At 39.9% G+C, this 18,624-nt stretch overlaps 1 protein-coding gene across 1 annotated transcript; it reads right to left on the reverse strand.

The window, feature by feature from the left end:
* Positions 1–709: 709 nt before the first annotated feature.
* On the reverse strand, positions 710–18,164 carry LOC130122775 (polyribonucleotide nucleotidyltransferase 1, mitochondrial). Its single transcript, XM_056291790.1, has 28 exons — positions 17,974–18,164; positions 16,617–16,677; positions 15,809–15,883; positions 15,267–15,372; positions 15,037–15,086; positions 14,648–14,711; positions 14,505–14,552; positions 14,138–14,251; positions 12,935–13,121; positions 12,460–12,511; positions 12,241–12,298; positions 11,957–12,053; positions 11,627–11,729; positions 8,679–8,749; positions 8,365–8,401; positions 8,188–8,254; positions 7,957–8,046; positions 6,924–6,977; positions 5,654–5,763; positions 5,377–5,448; positions 5,196–5,259; positions 5,017–5,100; positions 4,814–4,897; positions 4,379–4,485; positions 4,042–4,097; positions 3,742–3,820; positions 2,593–2,640; positions 710–1,876 (listed from the first exon to the last, which is right to left on the reverse strand). Exons 1-28 carry the CDS (start codon positions 18,090–18,092, stop codon positions 1,721–1,723), a joined length of 2,313 nt encoding a protein of 770 aa, XP_056147765.1. The 5' UTR covers positions 18,093–18,164; the 3' UTR covers positions 710–1,720.
* Positions 18,165–18,624: the final 460 nt, after the last annotated feature.

Below are 18,624 nucleotides of genomic sequence, written 5' to 3' on the forward strand. Positions count from 1 at the left end.
GCTACTCTGGACTGTGATTCAAGGCGTATGCGTCATCTAAAACAACACATGGTGCGGAGAAAAATAAAGTACATGAAAGCTGTGTGGTATATCCCCCTGGGAAATGTGCATGCAAAATGCCCAATTAAGATTTCAGAAAAACAAGAAAATGTTTCAAGAATATTGCATCTGCATGCCTCATTTAAGTCAAACATGTATTAATTAAATTTCCCTCTACTATTAACTCTTTCAAAGAATAGAAAAAAACCCTCTATGACAAGGTTAAATAACTTGGACCACTGCAGATTTATTTAAAAAAACCATGCGCCTTTTAAATGTCCCTTTGCCAGAGTCATAAAATGCAATGCACTGCATTGTCCTCCTGCCTCCAGCTATACAGACAAAGCGGTTAAACACACACAGGAGGGCCTCATTGACTAGAAGAGCTGCTTCTTAAATGGCCATCTCCAAACCAAAGCCTAAACCAAGCCCAGCCAGCCAGAACGTATCTTAACATTTCACCTTTTAGTAATCCTTCTATTGCACTGCCGATGTTTAATTTTGTTGCCTGCAGTGCAAAAAGTACCAAGAGGGACCACGCCGAGTGATTTTTTTAAATTTTTTTTTACAGAATGTTTTACTTTTTACCAGGTACTCACCATAAATAAGGACCTGAAATGAAAATGATATAGCTAAGCTGATGTGGAGCAAAACTCTCATTATCAATAGCAAGGAGTAATTCAACCATTCTGAGCATCACTTTGCTACAAGCTGAAAGGAGCCATCTGAAATTAGTGGCAAAGCGCTTTTTGTACTGTATGAAAAAACAGAGGGCAAAGTGTCAAAGTAAGTGTGCATTGCCCCTGATGCTTCCAATAGGACCAGTAGACGTATCCATGTGGCTTGAGGACTGTACTGGTGTGGATTTGTTTTAAAATTTGTAAAATTCAAGATGCCTTTATCTAAAATGTTCATATCAAGTATTCCATTCCATTCCATTATCCAAGCCGCTTATCCAAAGTTGGGTCACAGGGATGCTGGAGCCTATCCCAGCAGTCATTGGGCGGCAGGCGGGGAGACACCCTGGACAAGCCGCCAGTCCATCACAGGGCCCACACACACACACACACAACACACACACACACACACACACATTCACACCTAGGGACAATTTAGTATGGCCGACTCACCTGACCTACATGTCTTTGGACTGTGGGAGGAAACCGGAGCACCCGGAAGAGACCCAAAGACACGGGGAAACTCCACACAGAGGACAACCTGGGATGACCCCCAAGGTTGGACAACCCCTGGGTTCAAACTCAGCACCTTCTTGTTGTGAGGCGACCACGCTAACCACTGCGCCACCGTGCTGCCCTCATATCGAACAGTCAGGGAAAATTAAAATATTCAACAACAAATTTTTAATACTGAAATAACATAAAAATACAGAATATTTTAACTGAAGTTAAACCTAGTTTCAAAACATTTCAGGTGTGGCGGTACATTTGTCAGGTCCTCCGTCAAACAGGAGCATCGTCTCTGATGAGCTGAAGTTTAGCTCATAGCCACAGCGGCAGGGGTGACATCCACATGTAAAGGAGAAGTTCCGATTCTGACATCTTCTGTCGTTCTGGACCTTGTCCTACAGTGCCAAAGTGTATAGTTTTACAGCTGTGCTCACTCAATGTGAGCCCAGCTTTGGACAATGCTGGGACTATGCTTCAACACCAGGCCGGCATGTTCACGAAGATGTCCTGCTCGCCTGCTCATCTTCTGTTCCCATAGTGATGCTGTGTTTGTCGCTCAGCGTCTTGACAACAGTCGCCGCCGGAGACTGGAGAACCTTCCGTGAAAGCCTCATTCTGCCGTCTGTTGGGTCTCGTCCAAAGTATTTAACCTACAGGCATGGAATCGTTTTCCAGACAAAGAAATGGAAACAAGGGGATCAGGTTGACTATTTGAAGTAAATGCTTTTAAATTGCTGTATGTAATTCTACCTGAATACTGACTTCTATTGTTCAGCAATGTGAATAGCAACAATAAATCGAAACAAGAAAGACAAATTTAAATATAAAGAAGATGCATAGCATGTTTGCTGATGGCATGGTATTTCCGCGTGGCTTCAGTAGATAACGTTTGCAGCAATCACTGCATTGTTTGCAGACAATTGCCAGCTAAATCTTTTAAACAACAAACACAACAAAGCTAAAATGGCCCCAGCGTTTTGTGTAGATTCATATCAGTCATCCAGGAGCTATGTAATTTCAAAACTAAGTAAAACATACACTGGACTGTCATGTAGATTTGAAAATACTTTGCTGCTAAAGCCAATGGCTTCACCATGAAATGAGACCCGGATTTCCCTACTTGACATCTGAACTGAAGTCAGTCAGATTAGAAGCAAAATGTTTTCAGATCTACAGCGATAGTCCAGTGTATATTCTTACTTTCTTTTTTGACAGCTGGAGAGTGAGGATAACTGAGGTTTTCACTTTATTTCAAACAGTACCAAACAGCAACTCCTGTTCATATTTATTAATCGTGTTATGCTTCAGAAAAGCAGAACTATTACTCACATCTTCTATTATAGTTACTATAGTCACTTATACAAACCTGTATCTGCTGCCCCACCTCCAACCCCAAAGCAGTCGGATGTCTGATCTAAGAAAAAAACAAAGAAAAATAGATTAATAATAACAAAGAGTCATGCCAGTGAGTGTGCCGATTTTTTTTTGTTTTGCGTGTTTCACATGGCATGTACATTGATAGACTGAGGTCTTGTGGGTGGTTAAGTATTTGCTAGTAAACTGGAGCAAGACATCTGGTTCTGTTAGATGAGATGATACAATTAGTGTCAAAAAAATTAGTCACATAAAAGTATTTTAGAATGCTTTTGCTGTACTTTTCCATCACTAACATCTTTCATCACTAACATAACTGCCCTGATGCAGTACATTCATTATCTCATATATTTAATCTGTTCCTCCGGCAAACTAAAAAAAAACAAGGAAAAACAATTTGAGTTCATTTTAGCCTATTTCAGAACAAAATCATGTTTTTTTTCTGGATTTCAAAACCCAGGATTGTTAATAAGCCCCCTTTTCAGATCGCCAAGTCAACTACGGGTTTTACCAGGAAAGTTCCCTTTCAGATAAGCCCACCAAATCCAGAGACTCTAGTTTTGTCAGATCATATCTTTTCCAACGATCACCTCCATAACGTCTTTAATCTATTTTTGCACTGAATTTGAGGCAAAAAGGTAGTAGACTTGATTATTCCAGTGTTTTGCTATTTTTTTTGTGGAATTATTCCAGTGTTTTGCTATTTTTTTGTGGCTGCGATCAAAGGTATGTTCTTTACTTTCCCAGGATGGAACACATTTTCAGTGGTTCTGTGGTATAACGTAATTGAGTGGAACACAACATTGTCAAATGTGCCATCCCTGGGACTGTGTGAAGCCTGTTGAGACACACACACTTCCAGTAAAATGCCCTGCCAATCCCTTGGAAGACTTGTACACCGTACCCAGGAAAGAAATTTAAGGATTTTGCGCCATAGACTCTTACAGAATGAGGGTGATTCCAGTGAAAGGGGAATTTGTGACACAAGTTTGACTGACCGGCACACAGTGCACAAACAACACACAGACATACGCCTAAGCTTGTTCACTCACAAGCACTTTACTGTACCTGCACAAGTACATGCACATACTCATGTGAACAGCATACACACATAAACACCCAAACCGCAAAACCTGCTTACCCGTTTGTGGTCCAATTGTGAGTTATGCAGTAAGACAGCACTCATATTTGGATAGAGTTTCACCATGACGCCAATGTCCCTTGAGTACAGAGGGTAAAAAGACTTTGGAGTCATCCATGCACTGAATACTTTCATATGCTTAATACATTCATAACTCATTCGTCCATAATTGAGTTTCTGAGTGTGATGTGCATGACTGCTGCGCTCATGAACTCAGATCATCATAGAAAAGAAATGGTCTCGGTGCAAATATCTGGCATTGATAAAGCTTGCTCAAACTCTACCAGATAGGAGTTTTACCTTATCTCAGTGATCGTAGCAGTGTAGACAGCACCAAACTCCAGCTGTTGTTCTTGCTGACAGATTAAACACACGCACGCACACACGCACGCACACACACACGCACAAACAAACATACACGTAAAAAATACACACAACACTAAGACTCAGGTTCAATGTTCGTGTTGAGGAAAAAAGTGAGGTGTGGTGATGTCAGAGTAACTATCTTATGGCCATTTAGATTCCCTTTAGCATCTTTTCCAGCACAGTAATGTCGATATACTTCAGTGTATTCAGCTCAAATGAGACTTGTTCGATGTGCAGAAAGCTAGAGGTTCTTTCAAATGGCCATACTCACATCATCTTTGCAGATCTCGTTGATGAAGTCCTGAGCTTCATTCATGGCCCCTGGCGTTGGTGCAAACACAGAGAATGTCTCCTCATCCACCTGACTGATTGTCACACCTGAAGAAGGGGGGAGGGTTGTCATCTTGCAGTTCTAACTAAGAGTCTGTTTTTTAGATTCACTCGCTGCCATGCACTTATCACTGAAAAAAATAAATAAAGCCACATCCCCAGTGGACTTAGAAATAGAGCATCATTTCCCATTGTGAGCTGTACATAGTATACTGGATATGAATGTGACTACTACTCTGTGTGTTCCTCATGTATTTCATCTTCTCTTAAAAGAAAAAAAAGTAGGTATTCTAATTCATTTTTTTTAATTGAACAAGCTTTAACAACTGGCACAGGAACCCAAAAGTGTGCAGGTTTTTCGAATACCAAATGTTACCTGTTTGAGCTTGAAGCCTACGAAGGTTATACCCCCCTGGGCCAACAAAGCGAGCTCTTCTAGAGACAGGCACTCGGATGTTCTCTTAAAAGGTAAAAAAAAAAAGTGAACAGAGTCAAACAGAACCGAATAGGACTGAACCAGAGCAGCTTGTCCCAATAAAGCACACATTTTAAAATACCCATCAGACAGACAAATCTTACCAACAACAGGTCCATTCTCCTTCCTAGTTGCTCTTGGTTTGGATATAGTTTTGTTCATGATGCCAAGGACCTCTTTCTTGGCAACTGGAATACAGGATGATCAAAACATATGACATTGAACCTTGACATTAAGTCACAAATAAAAGTTTGGCTACCATCTGACAACTGTTCGGGATCACCTGTGGCCTGCTGGATAGCCTCCATTACCAGTTTAAGGGGCAAGCCTGGAATCTTCACATCTGCCTAGAAGTTAGACAAAGTCTATGTGAAGCTTTGTGGAGACACTGACCAGAGAGTCATTGACTAGTATTTAGAGGATGGCAGTAATACAATTGGGCTACGGGTGCTAAATCTTTCTACCTGTAATGCATTGATACCCTTGTTCGTTCCTGCCAATTTGAAGTCCATGTCTCCCAGGTAATCCTCTATTCCCTATTTGGAAAAGAAATACTGAACTTACATTCAAAAACCTCAAATAAAATAGCTAAATGAGTTTAGTGTTTAGCAGAACCATCATCTCTGAGTTTACTAAAGATCTGTAATTTGTAAGCAGATGACTTTCCTTGTGTCTATTAAAGCTGTTGTTGAGCTCTGCCATTTCATGACACTAAAACATCATTGTAAAACCTGTATGTACCAGAATATCAGTGAGTAATCTGTAGTCTTGAATTTCCGTTGGCTTGTCTGGGTTGGGCTTGGAAATGAGACCAATAGCCACCCCTGCCACAGCAGAGGAGATGGGGACACCTGAGAACACAGAATTTGGACAGTTTAGTCCTACTGGGAGTGTTTTTAAAGTTTCTGCACCATCTGACTCCACTGGAGCCACCTTTTAATGATAGCACACTGTATTTCCTTTATTTGCCATAATGAGGGACATCTATTAAAACAGAAAACCCATTTGTTTAAAGTAGCACCGAAATCAGTAATCAGATTTAACTTTTCATGTCTAAAAAGCTTGAAGACAGCATAATAAAACATTCAGCAACATTTTTTTTTAAATGACCAATATTGTGCTTTTGATGCTTTACCCATAGCTGTTCTCAACTGTCTCAAGAACTGAGAGGGGAGTGGTCTCTTCCTCATTAATATTTATGAGATGACCTTCGAGTGACAAATACAAGCCAGTGGGGGCGGTAAGGGTGAGCGGGTAAAGCGGTGTCTGATGACACCATAACTATCACAAAGAATGATCGTTTTAGAGAAGCTGAAGTACGGAGAGCTCTTTTAAAAAGAGAAAATTCGAAAACCGAATTCTACATTTTACACTTAGATTTCTTTCAGTAGAGATAGTTCAAAATACAGTGCATTTAAAGTAATAGGCGATATCAGAAAATATTAGAATATGAATTATATATAGTCTGACAATCAAACCTGTTTTTGCTTCTACTCTGTAAAGTCATGTGGTACTTGAACTATAAGGATATTTTGACAACTGCAAACATTCATTCAATGAAAGACATTTCATTTTATAAGGCTTATTATGTTTGTTCACAAGACCAGCAAGTTTGGATTTCTAAGCTTGAAATATAGAGAATTCTACCAACATAAAGACGCACACCAACACAGTTCAGATGTTTTTGCTGAGCTCTTACATACATACAATGGTTAGTGGAGGCTGTGTAGGGATGCTTATAGCAATACTCGCAGTTGATGAAGACATCAAATGCACAAGCACAAACAGGTTTATATAAGCTCAATATAACAAATCAAGACTAGATTATGTTACCAATTTGTTACTTGACAATATTTTGCAAAATCTGTTGTCCAGTAGTTACAGTGCTACCACAGTTACTGTGGTCCAGTAAGAATACTGGATAAGAGCAGCCCTCATATAGTAGTTTCACTTATGGACAGTTGGAAGTGAAATAAAAAAAAAACCTATTACTGCATCACTACACCAGTACCTGCATCCATCAGAGCCAGGCTGCCTCCACAAGCTGAGGCCATCGATGAGGAACCTGAAAGGAAGACAAAAAAAGGTGGAGTGATGGAGGGAAAGATGGAAGGAACAAAAGAAAATAATGAAAACAAAAATCAACTTTATTCTTATTGCCCATTTTCTAAAGTGCCAAGCCGTGAAAGAAAAATTACAGTGCAACAGAATGTGCATCACAAGCAGAAAACTACAAATAATTGGAGTAATAACTGAATAATTGGAATAACTGAAATAACACAACAAGACCCCCCCCCTCAAAAAAAACAGTATTTAGGAAATTCTTAAAATTAGTCCTAAAACTTAGAAGTAAACTTGTGCAGAAGAGCTAAAATAGGGTAGAATAGGTTCCATTTTCTTGGTATTCAGTGTGTGAACCATAGCATCTTAAATGAGCTGCGAGCAGTCTTGATTGAGCCTTCTGAGGGAATATGAACGAACAAAGTTTTGTCTGCGACAACCAGTGAAGGGAATGATCTGACTTTGTTTCAGAGCTGATAAAGTAGTCCTTTTCAAATTAGATACAGATTGAATTAAGGTCTGATTCTTGTCTGAGGAAATGTATTTTATCCATATTGTGCCTAGAGGTGTATTAGTAAGGTCAAGTCAATATTATTTGTATAGCCCAATATCACAAATTAAAAATTTGCCTCAAGGGGCTTTACAGCAACACAACATCCTGTCCTTTGACACTTGCATCGGATAAGGAACTCCCTAAAAAAAAAAAAAAAACCTTTAACATGGAGAAAAAATAGGAAGAAACCTCAGGGATAAAATAACCTCTGAATTAGCTTCATTGAACATTAACAAATAATTGACCAATTATTCTGAATAATCTTCAGAAAAGAGTACGGTGTCCAAGATTTGCTTGGAGGCAGAGCTAAAACTACAAATGTATGGGGAGGGGAAAAAAGTTGGAAACGAAAGAAAAGGAACATCTGAGGCAACAACTGCTCTTTTAGGGCAGTTATGAGTCCAGGAGGCACAGCATATGAAAAACTCACCATTGGACTCCAGCACCTCTGCAGATACTCTGATGGTGAAAGGAAAGTCTTTAGGAATGACTGGTCTCAGAGCTTTCTCAGCCAAGGCCCCTAGGAATACATTCACAAAACACATACAAATACACACACAAATGTATCCACACACAACACGCAAGCGCACTTACAACAGTATATCTGATCATCTAGAAATAAGTGTGCATGTATGAAATGCAGGTAAAAATGAACACAAACCATGGCCAAGCTCTCTTCTGTTTATTCCTCCCATCTTGCCAACCTCATTGGTTGCATATGGAGGGAACTGAGGTAAAAGGCGAGTGTAATTTAGGCTTCACAAACTAAACAATGCGGGATCATAAATCTTCCATTTTATATTATAAAAGAAAATTAAAAAAAGATTGGCTCACTCACTTCATAATGGAGCATGAAGTTCTTGTCTTTGACGCCACTGATGAGTGAAAATAAAATGACAACCACATTTTATAGTTTGTTTTAAACCTTTAAATGTGCCACATCACTGTAATATACGACATAGAACAATACCAGTGTCGTATACTTTAACGTTATTGACAGGCAGGTTAAGACCGGTTAAAATGGACTTAATACGAAATATTATTTGACATTTGTCTGGTGACTAGTTTCACAAAAACCTTCAATGGCAAATTTGAGAATTTTAAACTTTATGTTTAATTTTTCCTGTATGAAAAAATTAGTTCCAACTTCACCTTAAAGCTGTGGTGATAATATCCGCTTTGACACTGGATTCCAGGGAATCAAACGTTACGCTACAGAGTACCTATGGCACAAAGGAAAATATGAGCAACCTAAGCTATTGCAATTATCTCAGCTATATATATATATATATATATATACACACACACACACACACATATATATACACACACACACACACACACACACACACACACACACATATATATATATATATATATAGATATAGATATAGATATATATAGATATGACTGCTGGAATAGGCTCCAGCATCCCCGTAACCCTGAGAGCAAGATAAGCGGTTAAGACAATGTATGGATGGATGGATATATATATATATAAATATTCCAGTGAGAAGCCTGTTTCATGCCATACGTAATCATCAACTCTCAATATGTGTTTTTCTTGGATTACCCCCCCTTTTCTCCCCAGTTGTATCTGGCCAATTACCCCACTCTTCCGAGCTGTCCTGGTGGCTGCTCCACCTCCTCTGCCGAACTGGAGAGGGCTATAGACTATACCACATGCCTCCTCCGATACATGTGGAGTTAGGGCTGGGTGGTACATTGACTTTTTACGTTATATCGATATATTTTCAAACAAGATAAAGGATGAGACAATACCATTCATATCGGTATAGTCTGACGTTACGTTAAAATACATAACCCATTTCTTAACACTAGAACGACTGGGATTTCACTCCTACCTATGACCTTTGGCGGTCAAATTGGCGGCCGGTTTTTAAACTCTATATTCTGTCAAGATAAATACCCAATTGAAATATTAATACATTGCATATGTTAGTACGTCTGTTAGGAAATGACTGACACCAAAATTAACATTTTAACAACTATAATACTATTTTTAAACAATTTAAACTTCAGTGAGACATGGTCGAACTCGAATAACAAAATTGAAAAAGTGAAAATATTGCCTGAAAAACAAAACAGAAACACATATTGCTAATCTAACCAACGTAACAAGGCCTATAAAAAGTGACATGTGCAAAAAGAACTGAAAATAAACATTAAAACAGTCCCGAACAACGACTGGACCTTAAAAACTACGAGAACGACCATGGGCCGTCAAAATGACTGCCGGTTTTTAAACTCTATATTCTGTCAAGATAAATACCCAACTGAGATATTAATGCATTACATATGATAGTATGTCTGTTAAGAAACTAACTGACACCAAAATTAACATTTTAACACTATTTTTCAAACAATTTAAAATGGCCGCTGTCCAACGCCTGTAAATACTGCAACGCCTTGGTGGTAGTCACAGTGCGTCTGAAACCAGACATGTTGGCAATAATCAAAAATCAAATTCAGACTATTTCTCTGCACTGGAGAAAGCTAGTTTTTTTCTAGAACAGAGCAATGAAGTTCACGAAGGAAATGATGCAACCAACACACGTCATAAATAGTGACATACATCAGACCTGGAGCGAGCCAGCTTTAGAAGTTAGTAGAAATAGATGGTTGCATATACAATGTATAGTTTTGTTTTACTCTCTTTCTTTCTTTTCAGTCCACTATTATTTGTTTTTCTCTTTGGGAATGTCTGTCTCTTACTCTCAGCCGCTATGGATACGGTTTTTTTTATTCTGTAAATTTTCCCCCCCTTTATTTCGGTCCTTAAATATTTTTACTAATGTGCTGCCCTGCTGTTGTTGTTTGTGTGTTTGTTATGTCCTGTTTTTTAAAAATAAAATTGTTGATCACAAAAAATAAATGGTGACATGACGCGCAAGATCACGTGCAAATTAGGAGCGGCCATTTTGACCGCTCAAGGTCATTTTAGGTAGATCTTATAATTTTTTTGGGGCAATTGATCTAAAACTCATTTTAAATGCAAATATATGCAATTTCAGGAGAATTCAGGGAGCTGTAGGTCTGTATCTTCCCCCCCACAAAGTTATTAAACTTTGAAAAGCCAAAATGGTCATAATGACTGTTTTGGAATGCGGTTTGCATTCTCAGAGATAGGCCTATTTTTATTTAAAATAGGCTATTTATTTCAGATAATTTTTCATTTACATGTTGATATATTGTGCAGCTGTATATTTTAAAACAGGGAAGGAAACCCTGTCTTTGCATTTTATTTTGATCTGTTTTATCTGTTTTAATGAAAGCGCTTGTGACATCTCACATGTGGCTTTGACTTACAGCTGAACATTTAGCCTACTTCGTAGAAAACACCGAGATATATATCGTGTATCGCCATTCAGCCTAAAAATACCGAGATATAATTTTCGGTCCATATCGCCCAGCCCTATGTGGAGTCGCCAGCCACTTCTTTTCACCTGACATGAGGAGTTTCGCCAGGGGGAAGTAGCGTGTGGGAGGATCACACTATCCCCCCCCTCCCCAACAAACAGGCGCCCCGACCAACCAGAGGCGCTAGTGCAGCGACCAGGACACATATCCACATCTGGCTTCCCACCCGCAGACACTGCCAATTGTTTCTGTAGGGACGCCCGGCTGTAGGGACACCCGACCAAGCCGGAGGTAACATGGGGATTCGAACCGGCGATCCTCATGTTGGTAGGCAATGGAATAGACCACTACACCACCTGGACTTCCTCTCAGCTATATTTTTAAGGTGAGTTTTTGTCAGCTAGTTTATACTTTTCTGTCCATTAAACTGAAAGACTGCTGGTTAAAACTCCAACACTGTTGTGAATGCAAATTCAACTGCTTTTTTTCAAATGCATTTCAAATGCAATCCCTTCTTCCGCTCTTGTTACACAAGCTGTCAGATCTGTAATGATGCACATGGTGTTTTTAAATGAAAAAGAGGGAAGAGAACAGCCTTGGCTGACAATGCTCACTGTACCTTATAAGATTCAAACAAAATGGGTTTCTGTGTCATGATATCCTTTGCTGAAATCCTTTTTTTTTTACGTGACCCTCATCATGTGTTGTCCCTACTGTACCTGCGTTTGTCCTCTCTGGAACAGAGCTGAGCCATGAAGAGGTTTGAAGATGTCTGCATCACAGGAGATGTTCCTCAGAGCAGTCAGCTCTCGGCCATCACACCTACAATATTACACACACACACACACACACACGCACATGTACATGAAAACAGAACAAGTTTGATTTCTTTTAAATGTATTAACAGCACTAATGAGCACATTAGCGAGTGAGACCCTAACTGCGCATTGTAATACATTTCACACTATATGAGGTCATGTCTTTTGAACAGAAACATTCGCAGGGATAGAAAAGCTACCTCGTGAGACATGTTAGAAGCACCAAATTACCTCCTGTACTCGTTCAGCACCAGACTGCGGAAAATGTCTTTGCACACAGTGTTGAAGGATTCAATGATCTCAAAGGGTTCAGCCTGAGGGAATTTCTCTGTACAGGTAAGACATTACGGCATGCTGTTAAAGCAGGCAGATAAACAGGCATACAGTGATCTTACTTCGACGATGCAGAATCTAGAAAATAATCTTTTGGAAGACATACTGTCATTAATCATCAGTAAAAAGGTGTAAAAACAACCTCGAGTGAGTAAGAAAAAATATAACCATCGAAAAATGACCTTTTAGCTCTTCCTCTGTTTCTAGTCTTATTTTGTTGACAGCATCATCTCTTGAAATCTGCAGCAGGATTTAAACAGGTCATTAGGATAATCAAAGTGTCCACATTTCTGACACTGAATCTGGTCACTTTTACATGCACCGCATTGATACATTCCCATTATGAGAAAACCTTTTTAGCTTTTACAGTCAAGAAATTGGTAAAACAGATAACCACTTACCTTATCATGAGTGTAGTCAGTGAACACAGCCTGAATCTTTTCTGCAGCTCTCCTACATGCAAAAAAATAAAACTAAATGAAAACATACTATTTTCTGTCACCTTTTTAGCAAGGTGTTTATTTTTGTGCTTTTCTTTTTAATGCCAGCCAGCTGCCTAGTATAAAGGGTACATTAAAATGTATCTGCAGTGACTCTAAACCATTTTAAAATGAAATTGGTTCTTGGTCCAACAGTTTCTTTTGTCCCGAAGTAGGTCCTGACATTAATTTTAGCTGTGATGCCACAACTGTATATAGTTTTAATCATTCACTATCCCATCACAAATGGATTTACCATCCTCTCATAGTTTCCCATAATATCTCAGTAGTGTGTGTTGTACTGCATGTACACAGGCATTGGCTTGATTGCCTCTTGACTTGACAATGGTATTAGGAACCTGAGAACCAGCTCAGTGTACTCCATCAGCTGGCTTACCATCGCACGTGTTCCACTATGTTGGGCGGGGCTGAGAACATCTTGACCGGGGTGCGTTTAGTGACACGATGTTCTCTCACCAGCTGCTGAATGGCATGAATTATCTGCTGGGTGTGTTTGACTCCCAGCTTCACCGCGTGGCAGAAGTCCTGCTGCAGCACGTTCTCGGCCGAGGCCTCGATCATCACTGTCAGAGAGAGTCGCCACAGTGAGTCATTAGGTACCTGACAAGGCGCCTCATTTGAAACATGCACTGCACAACACTGCTGCATCTCTAACCTCCTTGCCTCTTATGATGTTTTGTTTGATTGTGGTTGGATTTACAGTCATGACTTTATTTATAAGAAAAGTGCTGAAATAAACACAATGATGAAATCTAATGAATGAAAATATGCAAACTACTAATTTCTGCAATGAAGTTAGGTACATATAAAACCATCCATCCATTATCCAAACTGCTTATCCTGCTCTCAGGGTTGTGGGGATGCTGGAGCCTATCCTCGCAGTCATTGGGCGGCAGGTAGGGAGACACCCTGGACAGGCCGTACCATAAATAATGCCGCTTTGAAAACATTACAAAATAAGGTTTTGCAAATGACTAATGAGGTAGCCAATGTTTATTCAGCTTCAAGGACACACACAATGTGTTGTGAGGCATTTTGAATATAAACAAAACTGAGTGTGTTTATAAGGAAAAGTACATTGGGTACCTTTAAATTCTACTTATTACATATATAACTTAGCTTTTACATCTCAAGATCTTCTTTCAGCTTTTTCGCTGTTTCTCAGGGGTCACCACAGCGGATTGTACAGTTTCCATCGGTACCCTGTGAGGGCACAGCACCAATGGCGGCCATTGTTAACCCGGGCCTCAGCCAATCCCGTATGGAGCCTCGACCGATCTGCTATGGTCTTGTCAAGCTGGAAGCCGCATAATGATTTGGCAAAATTTTACGCCGGATGCCCTTCCTGACACAACCACTAACCCTATGGATGGTGGCACAGGTAAAGCGCTGGACGCCATCCCAGTATTCATGGACTTGCGTTCATGCCTGTTGCCCATCTCAGGATGACGTGTTGATAATACAACACAACCAAACCAAAAAACACCTTTTCTCTTATAACAGTCAACTCCTTTTGGTTGTGCAATCAAATGAACACTTGGTCCCCTCTTGGAAGTCTCATTGTAACCTACTTACTCACCCACTTGACTGCTGGGGGCTCCAGCCACAATAAGGTTGAGAGAGCTTGATGCCATCTCCCTCCTTGTAGGGTTAATCAGGAATTCTCCATCAACAAGGCCCACACGTACCGCACCTGGACAACACACACCAATGCACAAAAAAAGCATGCACCCCCCCACCCCCAACACACACACACACACAAACACACACACAGCAAAATCAGAGCTTAAGAGCATGTGTGAAGTTCGAAGTCATTGATGGTTTGTTTGACTTAAGTAACAACTGTAATACAGTGAAACAGCACAGACAAAAGAAAACTGGAAGTTTTAGTTTCAGATCAGAACCGGCATGTTATGCAACTTAAGCCAAATGACATTTGTCCTCACCAATTGGTCCACTCCAAGGAATATCAGACACAGCGAGAGCAGCGGATGCTGTCAGAAAAGAGCAGGTTGCTTGTTAACAATCAACAGTGTGGAAGAATAAACGCTGCCTCTGCAGCACCCCTAATAGCTTATGTTTGACTCACCTCCGTTGATAGCCAACACATCTGGATCGTTGACGCCATCTACAGCTAGAAGATTACACAGGACCTACAGTATGCACGCATGCATGCACACACACACACACACACACACACACACACACACACACACACACACACACACACACACACACACACACACACACACACACACACACACACACACACACACAGATACAGTTATATAAAAATGTACACACATGCACACACACAAAGACAAAAAGGGGAAAATAGAAGCATGCACATTTGAACCTGATAAAAATCAAAAAGTTGAGCAGTCACCAATTCAAGAAGTATAAATAACTACACAAAAATTTTCACAAGGTAATAATGATACCAAGGATAAAGTTAAGTTTGTCTCAAATTGAACTGACCTGAGTGTCATAGAAGTAACCGGCAGGGAAGAGAGGTCGAATTGCCCTATCTGGGAAACCAGGAAAACAAGTATTAAATTTTTTTCCCACTAATACTACATAGTAAGTAGCTGAAGTCATTCTTAAACTTTAAAACTTGTTTTCTTTTTCTAATTTTTTCTTTGGTTGCAACCACTACCTAATTTCCTTATGCACTGTCAAAAACATATGGAGTAAAACTATAACCTCACCTATGAGTCTGCTAGTAAGGATCTCATTGTCAGTGGTGCCCAGTTCTCTTCTCAGGTAGTTAGTGGGTATCCGGCCCGCAGCAGCTGCCTTCTGCCTATAATCCACCTGTCAACCGCCAGATGGGTAACAACAGGGACAATTTCCCCAAATGCATCTTTCTAAGATTATGTCCACAACATCATCTTACACTACTGTAATGATGCTAAGAGATACTTTTGGAAAGAGGCAACCTGCGCAAAACTTAGTATCGAGTTTAGTTTGATTCAGAAAAAGGCAAAAAGAGGAAGTTACTGGAAACAGGGTTATGATCTCTTTTTGGTATTTTTATTTCAAGAGCTGCAGCCAAAATCATTGTTTAGAAAACAAATTTCCTACATTGCTTTTGGATCATATAAAGCTCAAGTTAAAAGGCTTTATACTATAAAGATTATTCAGCAAAAGCTGTCTTAAATAACATCCTGTGAGATCTCTTTGAATTTGGTGAACTTCATGAGCCTATTCTGAAAACACCAACAGCTTGAGATTTTGTAGGAGAACATACCACAAGAGGCATGAACTGGGATGGAGAAGGCTTGGTTTTGCTGACAGTGGTCACCATCACCGAGGTATCCCCCATCTAGTGTAATAGAAAAACATCATACAGATTAAAACAATAGTTAAAACCTATGAGTGGCACAGCGCAGCTTTTACCAGCCAGTCTGGGTCACACAACAAACTTCAACCTATAACTGTTTAAATGCCAATACCGCTAGTCCTAAAATCTTAGTAAAGGCCAACCTGTCTGGGTCTAGCACAGATCACAGACCACTGCATGGTTGCTAGTCCCATAGAAATACATGGACAATTTCCAGGGAAACTTGTTTTGCACACTTTGGACTTGGGTTGGGCAAGGATTCCTGACCAAATTTGCCAATCTGAAACTTTTTCTGAAGTCTCTAAACCCGTATCTGCCACTCAAGTAAAATATCTATCCATCCATCCCTCCATTATCCAAGCCGCTTATCCCAAGTGGGGATAACATTTTACTTTGGATACAGGAAAAGGTTTCAGTATTTCAGAATTAGAAAAAGTATTTCAGAAAATTTATCAGATTGGCAAATTTTGGTCAGGAAACTTGCTCCATCCAAGTCTAGCACCCACTCAGTGATTTGTGTTAGTCCGAAACTGAGCTAGGTAAAGGCCATAGATGAGATGCTAATATGGGAGGTGCTCATATTAGCACTGATTAAGCCTGAATAGTACTGAATGCCTACTCAGAATCTATTTTTAATCAGCAAAACATGATGGTGGTGCACTCCTTGTAAACTGTACCATTTTTCCATACACTAGCAAAGTCAATTTTCCTGTACCTGGACAACGGCTGATCCATCAGCAAATCTGGCAAATCTTCCAGTAGAAATCTCAAGTTTCCTATGAAAAAAAAGAAAGTACAACATTGCCAGAATATACAAGATAACGATGGGGTTTTCTGTGTGAATGTGTGTGTGCTAAAATACAAGTGTTGTTCTAGTTTCCCCCTGAGAAAACAATGATAATAAAGACTACTAATTAGCATCGCTTGTAATGTTGTGAATGTACGTTAAACTGGTAGAAGGCACTGGATTATTAACATCAGTTCATAAAACAAATGTTCAAAGGAAACATATATTCCAAGTTGTCTTTCATGTTTCTTTGCTTATGAGGACAGTGACTGTATTGTGTACATGTATTGTACATCTGAGTCTGGGGGTCATCTTGGACAGCACATTATCTTTTGAAGCCCACATCAACAATGTTACTCAATCTGCATACTTCCACCTACGCAATATTAATCGTCTTCGCCCGTCACTTACACCTAACAGCACCGCCATACTCATTCACACCCTGGTTACATCCCGTATTGACTACTGCAGTTCTATCCTCTTTGGTCTTCCCCTAAAGTGTCTTCATAAACTTCAATTGGTCCAGAATTCAGCTGCCCGTGTCATTACCAGAACTCCTTCCATAGATCATATCACTCCTGTTCTTCAGCAACTCCACTGGCTCCCTGTTAAATACCGTATTGACTTCAAGATCCGGCTTCTCACCTTTAAGGCCCTTAATAACCTAGCTCCTTCATATCTACACGCCCTCCCACACTCTCAGATCTTCTTCTGCTCTCCAACTCACTACACCATTGGCCCACTTGACTACCTTGGGGTCTGCAGCCTTCAGTCATTCTGCCCCCCACCTATGGAACTCTCTCCCACAAGACATTCACAACACTGACTCTCTTTCAACCTTCAAATCCCATCTCAAAACGTACCTTTTCAAACTGGCATATTCAGTCTGATCCACGCTTCATTGAGTTTTGTGCTGATGATGATTTTATACTTATCTGTTGTATTAACTTTTTATTGTCTAGCCTGCTTTGTTTTGATTTTATGCTGTCTGATACAGTGCTGCTTTTTTTAAACTATGTTCTGTAAGATGTCCTTGAGTGCTCTGAAAGGCGCCAACAAATAAGATTTACTATTATTATTATATCATATAGTTTCTGGATTTCCCCTCCAGCAAATGGTTACTGTAGCTACTCTGGGTTTCGGTTTCTTATTACCCGTGAGACAAAACGTGAAGATAAATATTCATTCATATAGCCATCTGGCAAGCTGGAAAATATTACTGTAATAATTACTGTAATAATTTACACATTTTAATGAACCACAGAATCCAAGAACGTCAACTCACTTTTCCCCCAGGTCCACTCCAACTTTCCTTTGAGTTGCATGGCTGCTGTACACACTCTGGTGACAAAACCGGACATTTAAGCGGGTGAACGAGGGCCCGAGTCGAAGGAGACGCCTCATATCTACAAGAAAGAGAACAAAAGTCTATTTTTGCTGGAGGACAGGATGCCTTTACACAGCACAGTGAGTGCGTACGCGGGCTTCCATGACAGTTCATCACATGTGCGGAAAAACGCCATCGAGTGGACTCTTCTGATTGGATCGGGCGTTGCTTTGTGTTACTTTAAAAGTACCCCCACGTCCTCGACAACAGTTCCGCTTAATATGGTTCTACATTTATTGCAATAGAAGTATAGACTATTTCGATAATCCTTTCGTGTATTTAATGTGACAAATATAAGTACATGAGCTCAAATTAAAGTCACAATTTAGAATTGTTTCCACAAGGAAATGCGGCACCCCCTTTGACAACCTTGGTTGATAATAAGCTTGCAAAGATAAATTGTAACCACTAGGAGGCATAATCAGCTCACAAATCAGTAGTTTCAGTATTTAAATAGTATTATTATCTTTATCTGCCAGATATAATCGATTATCAGTAGGCGCTGACAATCAATCAATTCAAAATCTTTTCCCTCTATTCTTCTTCAGG

The sequence above is a fragment of the Lampris incognitus genome, chromosome 13, assembly GCF_029633865.1.
Source record: "Lampris incognitus isolate fLamInc1 chromosome 13, fLamInc1.hap2, whole genome shotgun sequence".
In the NCBI taxonomy this organism is placed as follows: domain Eukaryota; kingdom Metazoa; phylum Chordata; class Actinopteri; order Lampriformes; family Lampridae; genus Lampris; species Lampris incognitus.